The 16,906-nt window shown below is 43.1% G+C and overlaps 1 protein-coding gene across 1 annotated transcript; it reads left to right on the top strand.

Moving 5' to 3' along the window:
• Positions 1-7,192: 7,192 nt before the first annotated feature.
• LOC148136012 (uncharacterized) lies at positions 7,193-8,521 on the top strand. Its single transcript, XM_087984014.1, has one exon. The coding sequence runs from the start codon at positions 7,193-7,195 to the stop codon at positions 8,519-8,521; it is 1,329 nt and encodes a 442-aa protein (XP_087840140.1).
• The last annotated feature ends 8,385 nt before the right edge of the window (positions 8,522-16,906 follow it).

Below are 16,906 nucleotides of genomic sequence, written 5' to 3'. Positions count from 1 at the left end.
CAGAAAAGCTTAAGAGGAGATTGATAATAACGTTCAAAACCATAAATGATTTGAGAGAGTAATTAAATTGATTCCATTTGACACAAACAAAAACATTTTTAATGCAGGGACTTATGTGAGCTGGAATACACCTGCATTAAAGGGTGCAACAATAACTTTACAAAAGAGAATTGGAGAAACACTTGGCAAAAAAAAAGGTCTGGGTAAAGAGAAGATTAGCACTAATTGTGAAGATCTACCAAAGAGGAAGCAGAACACTTTCCTGTGCTGTAACATTCCATGATTTCACCATAACATTGTTGTTGGGTAAACAGTGGTCCATTTAATCCCAAATACGACAGCATAACTATAAAATTAGAGCCAGTGTGTCCAGGAGCAATGTCACAAAGCACTCTCTACACAAAAGAGAGTGGAAATCTGGAGCTCTCTCCTCCAAAATGTTGTTGGGATGAAGTGACAATTGGACATTTTAAAACAGGTATTAATATGTTTATTTAGCTCCGTTCTGGCATCAGGACAGACTGACAGAGTTAAGATACAAATTAGGCATGATTTAACTGAACAGTATTGCAGATTGGGAGATTGACTGTTTCTTATATTGAAAAGAAGTTCAATGACCACAGAATAACTTCCAAAGTAATTGTTGTGCACAAGGGGTGTTCAGACGTCACAAACATATCCTCACAGAAATCAGCCAAGTTTCTCGCATCTGCAAATCCTGCCAAAGCGTATTCACAATTTAGCTGTTTGAACTTTTCCCCAAAGCTGGAATAAAGCCAAGAGCCCATTGGTGAAGACACATTATCTCACTTTCCTTTGCCAGTAAACAGATCCAGGAAGTCAGAGCTAAGAATTTAGCACACAGCCTGATTTCACAAACAGTGTGACAATGGATAACCAGACATTGCTTGAGAAAAGGATTTTGGTCAGTATACCAAAATAACTTCCTGCTGTTCTTTAATTCATATTCTGTAATGTGTAACATGAAGTGGAAATGGCAGTTTAGAACAAGGCAAAATATTGAGGATGCTGGAAACCTCTCAAGAGGTTGACTGGTTTGCTGAGGATTTGGTTTTACAGGCCAAGCAATAGAAGCTTTAACATGCCATTAAAGAAAGTCCCATCACATTGACTGGAGGGTCACCTGGAGTTAAATTTATTAAATCTACATATGAAGGCAATGTTGCTGAGCTAAATGGACATCTGCTAAAAATCATATGGTTACGATTAAATTTAGAATGTGCTGTTTAAAGCCTAAGTGTGGACTAAGTCATCAAAAAAATGAAAAGAGATATTGTGTATGAATGAGGAGCAGAAGGAAACCCTTCAGTCCCTCAGGCTTGCTTTGCCATTTAATTAGATCATACCAGAACTGTTTGTGATTTGAATGTGTTATGACATGGGGAAAAACCCTCTGCTAATTTAAACCTGACGCCTAGAGACGTCCACCTCGCACTGTAACCTGTTAAATTTTGAGAGGCAAAGAACTATCCCAGAGGTCACTATTTGAAGTAAAAATTAATAATTTTATTCTTTAAGTCTAACAGAGAACATGTGGGCGGCACAGCGCCAAAGACCTGGCTTCCATTCCCACCTCAGGCGACTCTCTGTGTGGAGTTTGCACATTCTCCCTGGGTCTACGTGGGTTTCCTCCGGGTGCTCTGGTTTCCTCCCACAATCCAAAAATGTGCAGGTCAAGTGAATTGGCCATGCTAAATTGCCCGTAGTGTTAGGTGAAGAGGGGAATGGTCCTGGGTGGGTGGCGCTTTGGCAGGTCGGTGTGGACTTGTTGAGCCGAAGGGCCTGTTTTCACACTGTAAGTAATCTAATCTAAACATTAAACCATAACTATTTACAACTCGTTTATCTTAAACCTATCATTTACCTCCCACTAAAATACTGGTTCAATCAAAAAAACTGATGAAGATTTACAAAAAACAAAATCATGTTTCAAAAGCAGTCAGCTTTGTCGATTCTCCTTTGTCAATTTTCCTCTGTAGATTTATCTCTAGGTCAGCTTTGGTGAACTGTTGCACCAATTTCTTATGGGCAGGTACCTTTCAGAGAACTATTTGGCTCTCAGTCTATACTGATTGTTTTTCTTGGCAGTTCTCCCCCTAACTGTTCAAAATGTCTGGTTTTATACCCCAAAGCATTGGATCATGTCATTGGTTTGATGTCATAAAAACATGAAATTCAAATTTGATTGAATGTTGGTATCTGGGGCATAATTTAAACAGATTGGCTGAATTTAAATTTGTTTTTTGTTCCATAGCAATGCAACTCCAGCTATTTGTTTCAACCAAATATTACATTTTAAAATTATTCAGGACACTCTGTGCTTTTAGAAAGTCCTTGCTCACTTCCTCTCTCTCTTAAAATGTATAGAACACCTCTATACCTTCATAACAAATGCCACATTCCCATCTACCTCTGATAACTTTTGATTCCATTGTCTGACAAGACTCTCTCCACTTCTACTTTAAAATGAGCTCATAAGGAAATGAGAAATATTTCAAGATGGAGGAGGGATGCATTAGGAAGGTCTATCAACAAAAGCATAGTCTTGTTTATAGTATTGAACTATAGAAAGATAGAACATAGAAAGATGTTACTTGGTATTTTATGTCCGTACTATTACTATCTAATTACTCAAATTTCTCTGCTCTTTCCCTGTAGCTGTACAAATTTTCTACATCAAATATTTGTACAATTACCTTTTGGAACTAATTACTGAATCTGCTTTCATCACACCTTTAGTCAGCACATTCCACATTATAATAATTTGATGCTTTTTTTTCTTTTAGTTACCTCTGGCTGTTTTACACCTTCTGTACTGTTATTCTTACACACTAACCTTATAAAATAATTCTGGATAAGGAATTACGTTTGGAAATTCACAGCATAAATCCTAATTTTTCCTTTGAAATTTTGTGAGATGTCCTTTTGTCCTATTTCTGCAACTTACTGTGAATAAATATTCATGATTGAGCTCTGTCTATGTTCAATGCTGTGTCCCTCCTTTTGAAAGATAACAAAGTAAATTTCACTAGTTTAATATTTTCTAATCAACATTTCCAGAAATGGTATTATATAACTCTGGAGCAGGTGGGAATTGAATTTAGGCCTACTTAATTCAGAGGAAGAGACACTACCACTGCAGCACAAGAATTCCATCAGTTTTTCCTTTTAATATTTTCTAATCAACCTATTCAGAGATGTAATGGCATATCTCTAAAGTAGGTGAGACTTGGACAGAGACCTTTAGGCTCAGAGCTATGGATACTAGTACTGTGTCACAAGAGTCCAGTTTTTCCTTGTAATTAATTCAGACACATGAAAACAAGTAAAAGTTGTTCATAAATACTTTTGTATTCAGAAAGGTAACAACCAGAAGGAGCTTTAGCAACACGCTCAAAAGCATCATGACAAATCATGTTGCAGTTGTATAGAATTTTAGCAGGTCACATTTGAAATATTGTCTACAGTTCTGGTTGCCGCATTACAAGAAGGATGTGGAGGCTTTGAAAAGGGTGCAGAAACAGTTTACCAGGATATTGCCTGGTTTGGAGGATATAGGCTATGAGGAGAAAGTGGACAAACTGGTTTGTTTTCACCTGAACAACAAAGGATGAGGAGCGGCCTAATTGAAGTTTACAAAACTATGACAGGTATGGACAAAGTCTGTTTCCCAGGGTGGAACTGTCAGTTACTAGGGACATAGGTTTAAGGTAAAGGGGTGTACGTTTAAAGGGGATGTGAAAGACGATGTCTTATGCAGTGTGGTAAGCGCACAGAATGGCCTGCAGAGGAGGTTGTGGAGGCGGATACAATAACAATGTCTAAGAGGTGTCTTGACAGAGATATGAATAGGCAGAGAATAGAGGGAAACAGACAGCTTAGAGGCAAAAGATTTTTACTTTAGAAGGCATCACGTGTCAGTATAACCTTGGTGGGCTGCAGGGCCTGTTCCTGTGTTGTACTGTACTTTTTTCTTTGTATCAATGCACCATCTAAACTACTAAGGATACTATACCACTACTGTACCGTAAGACCAAAAGATCTAAGTATAGAAGTAAGCTCATCATATATGCTGTGCCATTGTATTAGATCATGGCTGGTCTGATAATGCGTAAGTCCACTTTCCTGTCCTTATGACTAGAAATCTGTTTATCTCAGCCATGTCTCCACAGCCTTATGCAGGAAGGAATGCCATAGATTCATTACACCCTGAGAGAAAAGAAGTCCTCCTCAATCTCTGTCTTTATTGACTGACCCCATACTTGATCTGGTTCGCTGTTATTCAATCTGGTCCTAGACCCAAGGGAAACAATCTCTCTGCATCAACCCTGTCAATTCAGATACAAATCCGGTATGTTTCAATAATAGGTTATAGTCCAACCGGTTTACTTGGAAGCACTAGCTTTTGGAGTGCTGCTCCTTCATCAATCACCTGATGAAGGATCAGCTCTGAAAGCTAGTGCTTCCAAGTAAACCAATTGGACTATAACCTGGTGTTGTATGATTTTTAATTTTGTACAACCCAGTCCAACACCGGCATCTCCAAAACATGTTTCAATAAAGTTTCTGCTTCTCATTCTTCTAAACTCTGTGCATACAAGCCCAACTGATGGAACCTATCTCAAAAGAAAAGAACCTTTACTGGATTGCATCCAATGTTAGAATATCATTCTTTCGATAAGGAGACCAAAACTGTTCAAAATTTCCAGCTGTAGTCTGACTGGAAGGTTCTGTTGAAGCTTTAACAAGGTCTCTCTATATTCATACACCTTTCCCTTTGAAAGAAAAGCCAATAATCCATCTGCCTTTCCTATTATCCACTGAATTTGGATACTAGCTTTTTAATATTCATGCATAGTCTCCTCCTCTGCTGCAGCTTTCGGCTATATTTCTCCATTTAAATAATATTCATCTCTTCTGCCTTGTATTAATCAGCCAAAATGCATAACTGCATATTTTCTGATATTGTATTTCATCTGTCAAGTTTTGCCCACTCACTTGACCTCTCTTTACACCTCTGTAGATTTCCTCACGACTTGTCTTCCTACCTATTTTTGTGTAATCCACAAGGATAAATATCGCACGACACCGGGTTATAGTCCAACAGGTTTTTTTGAAAAGAATAAATCAGACACAGAACTTAGAGTAAAAGATCAAAGGGTCATACAACTCATGCAAATATATTGAACAACCGAGACAGCTGTTAAATCTTTTACCAGTCAGAATGGAGGTGCAGGTAATGAGTGATTAATATGTAAATCCCTGCCTCAAGATAACTTAGGTTTTACCAGAATAAAGGTGACGCCTTAGTTTAGAAAATGCATTTCAGCTGTGAGGCCATGTTTCGAGTCTTTTTGTATCTCATCATGGAGTCAGAATGGTTTTATTTCCAAAGTAAGAATTTATAAAAAGCCACATTGACTGACTGACAACAGATTGCGTGTTTTTTGAACAAAATGGAGTGCACCTGCAAATATAAATCTGCAAATGCAATTTCAGGTACTGTTAACCCGGAGACTTCAACTGTATCATTGATGCAGATGGATGATCCGGCGGGGGGGACAGTAAACTGGACACCACGTCCAGAGCCCTGATGGACACGGTAAAAGATGCCAAGCTGCACGATGTCTTCAGCACCCCTGCAGACGGAGCGCAGCGTAGATACACCTGGTCACGGGCAGACGGGTCTATCCGCTCAAGGATAGATTACCTGTTTGTGTCCCGAACGCTCTCGGTCAGATCCACCGACGTCAAGCCGGTGTTCTTCTCTGACCACTGCCTCCTGCTGGCCGACTGTCACCCTCAGGACGAGCAGCGGGCTGGTAAGGGAACGTGGAAGCTGAACATTGAAGCTGTTGACCCCGGGAAACATTGAGGAGCTCAAGAGGGAGTACGCAGGTTGGAGAACCGTGAAGCCCCTCTTTGAGTCCCCAGCGGACTGGTGGGAAACAGTAAAAGGGAACATCAAGAGGTTCTTCATCCTCAAAGGTGTTCACGAGGCGAGAGAGAGGCGGGGAAAACTGTCCCAGCTCCAGGAAAGTATGCAGAACCTGCTCCTGCTGCAGACGATGGGGGTCAATGTCATGGAGGACCTCAAGGAGGTGAAGGGCCAGCAAGCCTCGCTCTTTGCTTCGGAGGCCTCCAAGATAATCTTCCGGTCCAGGGTCCGCTCGGTGGAGCAGGACGAGACGTGCTCACGTTTCTTCTTCCAGAAGGTGCACAAAGAGAGCTCTGTGCTGAGCAGCCTGAAGGAAGAAGATGGCTCGCTAACGTCATCTCAGGCTGACTTCATGAGGATCAGTAAATCCTTCTACGCCAGTCTGTATGACGCGAAGCCGACCAACAGCGCGGCCTCCCAGTCATTCCTGTCCTCTATCACGGAGGTCTTAAACGACAGAACACGTGAGAGGCTGGACCAGCCGCTATCTCTGGACGAGCTGACCAAGGCCCTCGAGTCCTTCAAAAAGAATAAAACTCCCGGAAGCGACGGCTTACCGGTCGAGCTCTATTTCGCTCTGTGGGACTTGATTGGCCAGGACCTGCTGGAGGTGTATGTCAGTATGCTTCGGGCAGGTACCATGAGTGAATCCATGAGGAAAGGCATCATCACCCTCGTCTACAAGCGGAACGGGGAGAGGGAGGAACTCAAAAATTGGAGACCAATCTCACTGTTGAATGCAGATTACAAAATTCTGTCAAAGGTAATCGCCAACCGGGTCAGGTCTGCTCTAGGGTCGGTGATTCACCCTGACCAAACCTGTGCTGTGCCGGGCAGGAAAATCGCTGAGAGTCTCGCACTCCTCAGGGATACGATCGCCTACGTGCAGGACAGAGGGTTGGACACCTGCCTGATCAGCCTGCTCCAGGAGAAAGCCTTTGACAGGATATCACACACGTATATGAGAGATGTTCTCTCCAAAATGGGCTTTGGGGAGGGAATCTGCAATTGGATCAGACTGCTCTACACCAACATTGTCAGTGTAGTCTCAATCAACGGGTGGGAATCAGATAGCTTCCCAGTCAGCTCTGGAGTCAGGCAGGGCTGCCCTCTCTCTCCTGCCTTGTTTGTGTGCTGCATAGAGCCATTTGTCGAGTCCATCAGGAAGGATGCGAGCCTGAGAGGGGTGACTATTCCTGGCAGCGGGGGCCTGCAGGTTAAGGCCTCCGTTACATGGATGACGTCGCCGTTTTCTGCTCGGATCCGCTGTCCGTGCGCAGACTCATGTGCATTTGTGACCAGTTCGAACAGGCCTCGGGGGCCAAGGTCAACCGAGGCAAGAGCGAGGCCATGCTCTTCGGGAACTGGGCCGACCAATCCTCGATCCTCTTCACCGTCAGGACCGACCACCTGAAGGTGCTGGGTATTTGGTTCGGAGGGGCTGGGGCGTGCGCCAAGTCTTGGGAGGAGCGTATCAGCAAAGTGAGGCAGAAACTGGGCAGATGGAAGCTACGGTCGCTCTCCATCGTGGGAAAAAACCTGATCATCAGGCATGAGGCACTGTCATTGCTATTATACGTGGCACAGGTCTGGCCTATTCCCAGAACCTGTGCCGCTGCAGTCACCCGGGCCATCTTCCAGTTTATATGGAGGTCAAAGATGGACCGGGTCCGAAGGGACTCACTGTATAAAGATCTGGGCAACGGGGGAAAAAATACACCCAATGCCACCCTCACCCTGATGGCCACCTTTGTGTGTGGCTGCATCAAGCTGTGCGTGGATCCCCGGTACGCAAACACCAAGTGTCACTACGTACTGAGGTTCTACTTGTCCCCGATGTTGCGAAGGATGGGCCTGGCCTCGCTGCCGCAGAACGCTCCGAGTAGTTGGACCATTCCGTATCACCTGTCCTTCGTGGAGAAATTTATGAAGAAAAACACCTTTGACCACAAGTCCATTAGGAAGTGGTCAGCACATAGTGTCCTTGAGACCCTTCGGGAAAAGGAGAGGGCGGATCCTGTCGAGCGGTTCCCTGAGCAGACTGTCAAAGTCATTTGGCAGAATGCCTCATCGCCAGAACTTTCCAACAAGCACCAAGACATGGCTTGGCTGGTGGTGAGAAGGGCTCTGCCCATGAGTTCCTTTATGCACGTCCGGACTCTCTGCCACATCACACGTTTCCCTCGAAACAACTGCGGAGGGGACAAGACTGTCACACACCTCCTTCTGGAATGTGCCTACGCAGAGGAAGTCTGGAGACGAATGCAGTGGTGTTTGTCGAGGTTTGTCCTAAGCAGCTCTGTGACGCGGGACTCCGTGCTCTACGGTCTGTTCCCCGGGACGCACACCGAGACGAACATCAACTGTGCCTGGAGGATCATCAACTCAGTGAAGGAGGCTCTCTGGGCGGTCCGAAACCTGTTGATCTTCCAACTGAATGAGTTGACCCCGACTGAGTGTTGCAGACTGGCACATTCCATGGTCCAGGACTACGTGTTGAGGGACGCGCTGAAGCTTGGGGCAGCTGCCGCCAAGGCGCGGTGGGGAAAGACCACTGTGTAAAGTCTGCCTGCCTAACGAAGAACAGGGGGCCCATGCAGTAAGTGGGCTCCGCTGACACCTCAGCTAAATATATGGAGGGTCAATGTACAGACTTGTATATATATGAATGATTACTCGATCTCTATGCAAAGAAATGGAATGTTTATGTATGTATGGCATGACCAATTGTACAGATCATCAAAATATTTTTATGAATAAAGTATATTTTTTAAATAAAACAAAATTCACCCCATTTACATGTGTGTGTGAGAGAAAGAGGGATTAAAGACTTAGTAGCCATCTAGGTTTGATCAATACATTTGCATAAGTTGTATGACCCCTTGATCTTTTACTACAAATTCGGGATTCAATATATTGTCTCCCACTAGCTGCCTGAGGAATTAGCAAGGTCTCCAAAAGCTTGCATTTTCAAATAAACCTGTTGGAGAATAAGCCGGTGTCATGTGATTTTTGACTTTGTCCATCCAAGTCCAACACCGGCACCTCCACATCATATCCACAAATATGGCAATAATCCTCTTCAAAATCATTAATATATGTACCACCTTTGGTCACACTGGCGCAAAAGTGGCAATAGTACCTTCATGATCCTCTTCCAAATCATGAATATATGTAACACCGTTGTACTGCATAATTGTACTGCTGTAGCCTGAATGCAGGATGAGAGTGTGGACTTCAGCTGAATTTCAAAGTTGTGGCGTCTGATTAGAATCAATCTAAACATTATGGCACAGACAGAGAACACAGGGGGCCAACGCCTTCAACATATTGTCTGGCTAACACCAATTATAGAGTCATAGAGATGTACAGCATGCAAACAGACCCTTCGGTCCAACCCGTCCATGCCAACCAGCTATCCCAAACCAATCTAGTCCCACCTGCCAGCACCCAGCCCATATCCCTCCAAACCCTTCCTATTCATATACCCATCCAAATGCCTCTTAAATGTTGCAATTGTACCAACCTCCACCACATCCTCTGGCAACTCATTCCATACACGTACCACCCTCTGTGTGAAAAGGTTGCCCCTTAGGTTTCTTTGATAACTTTTCCCTCTCACCCTAAACCTATGATCTCTAGTTCTGGACTCCCCAACCCCAGGGAAAAGACTTTGTCTATTTACCCTATCCATGCCCCTCATCATTTTGTCAACCTCTATAAGGTCACCCCTCAGCCTCTGACAGTTAACCTGAGAATGTAACTTTTAAAAAAAAGTTTTGTGATTTACACATGAAAGAAGTGGTATTTGGTATATATTTGGTATATACTACGGTATTCGAACAGATGAAAGAATCAACAAACAATCAAGGTATTTTTCAATATATAATTTCAGTTACATCACACTGTAAACTTTTGCTATAAATTCTGTGTCTTCCAATTGTGTCCTCCACAACCACTGATGAAGGAGCGGTGCACCAAAAGTTAGTGTTTCCAATTAAACCTGTTCGACTATAACCTGGTGTTGTGTGATTTTTAACATTGTACACCCTAGTCCAACACCGGTGTGGGATATAGGTAAATTAATGTTATTTCTGCAATTATAATTTCTAATACAGAGTAAATGAACTCACATCAGTGTGTAATTGTTTCAGCCAAGAGCTGAGTCAACAAGAATGGAAACTATGTAAAGGAAATATATAATTGTTTTCGTATTAGTTAAAAATGGTATGTCAGCATGAAACGTGATTGCAAAACAATGTAGATGTATGGGCAAATAGATAAGAAATTGTAAGGGGATGACCTCGGCTTGTATAACAGTAGGTAAAAACATCTGTTTCCCACTTGTACGGAGACACAGGAACAAACCCTAATTAAAGAGGTCATAAAGATCAGAGTGGCCTCCGGAGAGGCCCAGATGGAAAGAATATGCCTAACGATGACCTGCAGTGGGATGACGTCAAACAACCTTATGAGGCCAGAGATAAGCATTCTATCACGGACAAGGCCGGATAAGCAGGGGTGGTGGGATCAGTCTTAGGGAAGTGAATGATGTAAACGTGGGCGGCACGGTGGCACAGTGGTTAGCACTGCTGCCTCGCAGCGCCAGAGACCCGGGTTCAATTCCCGCCTCAGGCGACTGACTGTGTGGAGTTTGCACGTTCTCCCCGTGTCTGCGTGGGTTTCCTCCGGGTGCTCCGGTTTCCTCCCACAGTCCAAAGATGTGCAAGTCAGGTGAATTGGCCATGCTAAATTGCCCGTAGTGTTAGGTAAAGGGGTAAATGTAGGGGTATGGATGGGTTACGCTTCGGCGGGTCGGTGTGGACTTGTTGGGCCGAAGGGCCTGTTTCCACACTGTAAGTAATCTAATCTAATCTAAATGGGGGCGGGGAAACAATGAAATAAGAAAAAATATGTAGGGACCCAAATTATATAAATTTCGAGAGTTTGTTGAATTTGGTGTGTTTTTGTCCCTGCCTTGGGGACATTACACCCACTTGCAAGTGTAAAATAAAGGACACTGCTGATTCAGATTTTCATCTCGGACTGCAATTATTGAAGTGAGTGAGCTTTGTTTCTCACAATTGGGGCTCATCCGGGATTTTCTTCCATCGCCGGGGAGAGTGGCTGGCCTTGGACACTGGAAAGACGCATCCCCTTCCCCATTGAGGAGCAGTCTCGTGTCCCGTTTTGGTCCGCTCCCTTGGGTGACTGGTGTGAATCCTACAAGAGAGACATCTGAATCAGACAGTGAGAGGAGGTTGATAGAAAATACGGCGAAAAGGGGCCAGGCAACTCTGTGCACAGACCAGGGTAAGAAAATTGACTTTTAAGTATTGCCTTGGTGGCCGGGATTGAGTTTTAGTAGTTAATAAGGGACTAACGAAGGAACTCAATATGGGTTGTGCTGTGGGTAAGGAAAAAGCCTCTAGGAAAACAAAAGAGAAAAAGGCAATGGAAATGGAGGTGGGGTCCCTTACAACATACCTCCAGAAAGTCCTTTAGGCAGGATGTTGTGGAATTGGCAAAATAATACTTGTACAAGGGAGACAGATGATTAAATATTGTTGCTTTGTATGGACTAAGGAATCCATTCTTCGTCCCGCCGTCTTCTGGCCAAAGTACAGGTTGGACGAAGACTGGGTTTGTAAATATCTGAATTTAAATGTCAATGAGTGAGAGAGAGAAAATGAAAAGAGCTGTACAGCTACTAGAAAGTTTAACCCTTTGTAATTTGGTTTGAATGCACATTTGTTTGTTGGTGATTGAATGTTTGCGTTTTATTCCCTGGAGCTTGAGTTCCAGGACTGTTTTGAATCTGATTTTTATTATGGAAACTTAACATGATTTCTTTTAAGGTTAAGGATTCTATAGAGATTATGAAAAAAAGAAAGAATGATAACTCCTGTTCTTTTTACAGGTCATGACTGCCTTACCATCAGTTTCTAACTAATCTCTTTTATCTTTACATAAAAGCGATTTATGGAGGACAGTTGAAGTTTCAGTTCAACATTAGATTGTAGTAAAAACAAAATTCTATGATTAATATCTGTGACCTTGGATTCGGCCATTGTTCATGCATTAGAAGGTTTTTTAAACTTGAATAGACAAATTCTTTTAAGGCAGCTCTGATTATTTTACGACCTATAGTATTGCAATTGAGCAACGATTGGTCAGGACTACTTAAGAAAACTAATTTTGGATTTAAATTAAGGGACTAAAACTGGGTGATTACAGTGGATTTCAAAATTGGGAACTGTATGCATTTTACATTTTAAATACTACATACTGAATAAATGAACGTAAATATATAAATATATTTACAAGTTAGGAACAGGCTTTAAAAGTTAGTCAAGCATGAATTGATGAATTGGTGTTTGAAGTTATGGGGAGCTAGAAATATTGCAATATTTCTTTAAACAAAAAAAAAGGGAGAACGTAACGACTTATCCCCTTCGGGAGGTACCCATAGGGGACAAAGAGATTGGGTCTGTAAGTGCCCCCCTCACCAGTGGGGAGGTCAGAACATTTAAGAAGGAAATGAAGGTCCTGGTTGAGGATCCGGTAGGGTTGTCTGAACAAATTGATCAATTTTTGGGGCCCAGTCTGTATACCTGGGCTGAGTTAATGTCTATTTTGAATATACTATTTACTGGGGAAGAAAGGGAACTTATACGAGCAGCTGCCATTAAAATATGGGACGGGGAACACCCCATTGGAGATGGGGATGCTGGACAGGGAGAGGTGAAGTTTCCCCTCAGAGACCCCCAGTGGGAAAACCAAAACCCGGAGCATAGAGAAGAAATGAGGGAATTGAAAGACCTTATTCGAAGAGGAATAAGAGAGGCAGTTCCGAAGTCACAGAATTTGACTAAAGCCTTTAAGTTAGACAGGAGAAAGATGAGACTCCCTCAGTGGCACAGGGTCTTTTGAAAGTACATTTTATGACAAAGGCATGGCCAGACATACAGAGAAAGATACAGAAGATAGAAGGGTGGAGTGAAAAACCATTAGATGAATTGTTAAGAGAGGCACAGAAAGTGTTTGTAAAGAGGGAGGATGAGAGACAAAAACAGAAGGTGAAAATGATGGTAGCTACGGTTGATGAGGTAGTTAAGAAAAGAATGGAAGCAATAGTGAGCAACCGGAGTGGCGGGTGGCAGCATGTAGGACAGAGAGGAAGAGGGAGAGGGACAGCACACGGGGGAGCATTTGATGGAGGGTTCGAGCGACAGAGGCAGAGATGGAGGTCTCCACAGGCAGGATGCTATTATTGCGGAAAGATAGGGCATTTTAAGCGGGAGTGTCCTGATCTACAAAGGGAATAAAGGGCAATTCCGCTTATGAATTTTGATGAAGAATAGGAGTATCAGGGGTTCCTGCCCTCGGGGGCCCACCAGGAACCCTTGATAAACTTGAAGGTGGGACCCTGTAGGGAAGAGGTAGTCTTCCTAGTAGATACGGGGGCAGCACGGTCATCGCTGAATTTTAAACCAAAGAAAGCAGAAGTGTCAACACGGTCAATTACTGTTTCGGGGGTAAAAGGGGAAGGATTTACTGTTCCAGTATTTGAACCTATGATGATAGAAGGTCCTAAGGATAGGGTCACAGGGGAACTGCTGTATATCCCTGATATAGGAAGTAACTTACTAGGGAGAGACTTAATTATCCTCTTAGGATTGGAGATTGGAATTCAGGAAAAAGAATTAGTTGTACAACTGGCAATGTTGACAGAGGATGTGGAGAGAGAGATAGACCCTGTTGTATGGGCTAGAGAAGGGAATCGTGGAAAACTACAGATCCCTCCCCTTTTAATAAATTTAAAACGGAAAGGGGACGTTGTCTGTGAGCGACAATGTCCTATTTCCATAGAAGGTAAACGAGGACTGCAGCCAGTAATTGAAGGACTGATTAGAGATGGACTGTTGGAGCCATGTATGTCTCCTTATAATACCCCAATTCTACCAGTGCGGAAATCTGATGGAACTTATCGATTGGTGCAGGATTTGAGAACATTAAATCGAATAGTACAGATCAGGCACCCAATAGTGCCAAACCCCTATACGTTATTAAGTAAGATCCCTCATGATCACAAATGGTTTAGTGTAATAGATTTAAAGGAGGTCTTTTGGGCTTGTCCCTTGGCAGAGGAAAGATTTGGGACTATCCCCCTATGAAATCTTATTTGGATTACCTTATCTGGGAACGAATGGAGAATTGCCAATTCCCGAAACTAAAGATTTATTTTTAAACAAGTATATACTGGGCTTGTCCTCCTCTTTATCTTTCCTCAGACTCCGCCCCTTGAATTCACTGTTCACCCCATCCGGCCGGGTGATTGGATCTTAGTAAAATCATGGACAGAGACTAAATTGCAGCCGGACTGGGAAGGGCCGTACCAGGCTCTTTTGACCGAAACAGCAATCAGGACGGTGGAGAAAGGCTGGACTCACTACACTCGGATCAAAGGGCCAGTGGACCCTCCAGCTGAGGAAGAATTCTGGACAGCCGAATCAACGCAAGACCCGCTGAAACTCTGACTAAAGAGACTTTGAGTAACTGACTATACAGTGGCGACGCGAGCGCGGGATTATTTCTGTAAGATTGTATATTAAGTCTTTTTGTGCTTCAGCATGATGTTTAGAATACTGGGAATGCTTAGAGTTATGATGCTAGCCCTCTTAGTATCGGGATTTTGTCAAATATTATTTTCATATGTATTATTAACGGTTCCTGAGTCTGATAATCCACAAGTAATAGACGCTGATGCATGCAGCTTAATAAATTGTGGGGATGTAGATAATCAGAGACAGTACCGCAGCTCTGAGATACATCTTAAGTCCTATGGGGATGGCCTTGGGGATGGTACTTGGTATAATGGTCTCGTCACAGTACACCGGGCCCCCTTCCGATCAGCTCGCGATTGTCCCGATAAAAAGTGTAACCCAATATACCTAACAATAAGGAAAACCACATGGCACGAAGCAATTCTGGGGAGGGGGCACTTATGAGATACAATTAAATGAAACATTTGGGATCGAAATGAAAGCAAATGGGAAGGATTTCGTGGGCTGTTGTTTTCGAATTAGCGTAGGACAGGGAAAATGGGTAGAATTACTGGGTAATAAGATAGAACCTTTCACCCCTCCCGATGATCCTAAAGTAGTAAAAATTATAGAGGTAAAGGACTTGAAACAGACTATCGAAATAGAAACTGGGTACGGGGATGCAAATGCCTGGGTTGAATGGGTAAAGTATACTGTAAAAAGTCTGAACAAAAGCAATTGCTATGCATGTGCCTCCGGTAGGCCAGTGGCCCAGGTGGTTCCCTTTCCACTCGGGTGGAAGCGAGACAGGAAGGGCATGAAATGTATGATAGCCCTGTACCAGGATGAGACTGCATGGAATGATAGGAATTGTACCTCCCTATTTCTGATGTTCCCTCCCTTGGAGAAGAAAGATGTACAAGTTCCCCCCACATTTTCCGCCGCAGTTGGAAATCACACGTCATGTGTGCGCAGGCGAGGTACAAATCGGTCGAGAGATTTGGGGGAGCTGAAATTATGTACAGAGATTAAGAATGTTACCGAAACGGAGAAGGGAGGGAACTACTCAGCACTAAAGGTTCCCCGAGCGGATCTGTGGTGGTATGGTGGAGGCAAAATATTGAGACCCACCCTACCTCCGGATTGGAGAGGGATATGTGCAATTATACAATTGGCAATTCCATTTACCTTGGCATTTGAGAAGGAAAAGATAGTAGGGAAAAAGGGAAGGGGTAAGAGATTACTGTTAGACACTTCTTTTGATGACAGGATTTATCTCGATTCGGTAGGAGTCCCTAGGGGAGTGCCTGACGAATTCAAGGCTCGTAACCAGATTGCAGCAGGCTTTGAGTCAGCTCTCTTTTGGTGGGTAACAATTAATAAAAATGTAGATTGGATAAATTACATTTTCTATAATCAACAACGATTTATAAATTATACAAGAGATGCGGTTAAAGGAATATCAGAACAGCTTGATGCGACAAGTAGAATGGCATGGGAAAACAGAATAGCCCTTGATATGATTTTAGCAGAAAAAGGGGGTGTGTGTGATGTTAGGAGGAAGCTGTTGTACCTTTATTCCTAATAATACTGCGCCTGATGGTTCAATTACTCGGGCCTTACGGGGATTGACTACTTTAGCAGACGAACTGGCTGAGAATTCAGGAGTAGACACATCTCTCACGGGATGGCTTGAATCCTGGTTTGGAAAATGGAAGGGGGTGGTGGTTTCTATCCTTACTTCCCTGATAGTAGTAGTCGGGGTATTGGTGGCCATTGGCTGTTGTATCATACCCTGTATACGAGGGCTCACCCAGAGGCTGATTGAAACAGCCTTGATGAAACAGATGCCCCTAAAAGGGAATCAGACAGAGGAACTTTATCGATTAAATGATGAGGAGATGAGTGAGATCAAGATGGATGAAATCTCCGGAATGATGCTTGCGAATTTCGGGGGCGATGTTTAAAAGAAAAAATGCAGAAGATAACAAATGGTAAAAAAAAGAAAAAGGGGAAATTGTGGGATATAGGTAAATTAATGTATTTCTGCAATTATAATTTCTAATACGGAGTAAATGAACTCACATCAGTGTGTAATTGTTTCAGCAAAGAGCTGAGTCAACAAGAATGGAAACTATGTAGAGGAAATATATAATTGTTTTCGTACCAATTATAAATGGTATGTCAGCATGAAACGTGATTGCAAAACAATGGTAGATGTATGGGCAAATAGATAAGAAGTTGTAAGGGGATGACCTCGGCTTGTATAACAGTAGGTAAAAACATCTGTTTCCCACTTGTACGGAGACACAGGAACAAACCCTAATTAAAGAGGTCATAAAGATCAGAGTGGCCTCCGGAGAGGCCCAGATGGAAAGAATATGCCTAACGATGACCTGCA

Source organism: Chiloscyllium plagiosum, unplaced genomic scaffold (genome assembly GCF_037043375.1).
Source record: "Chiloscyllium plagiosum isolate Xiang-an unplaced genomic scaffold, Cpla_swu_hap1 HiC_scaffold_47, whole genome shotgun sequence".
Classification (NCBI taxonomy): Eukaryota; Metazoa; Chordata; class Chondrichthyes; order Orectolobiformes; family Hemiscylliidae; genus Chiloscyllium; species Chiloscyllium plagiosum.
Note: the sequence above shows the minus strand (reverse complement) of the source record. Positions and strands in the feature narration are given on the sequence as shown.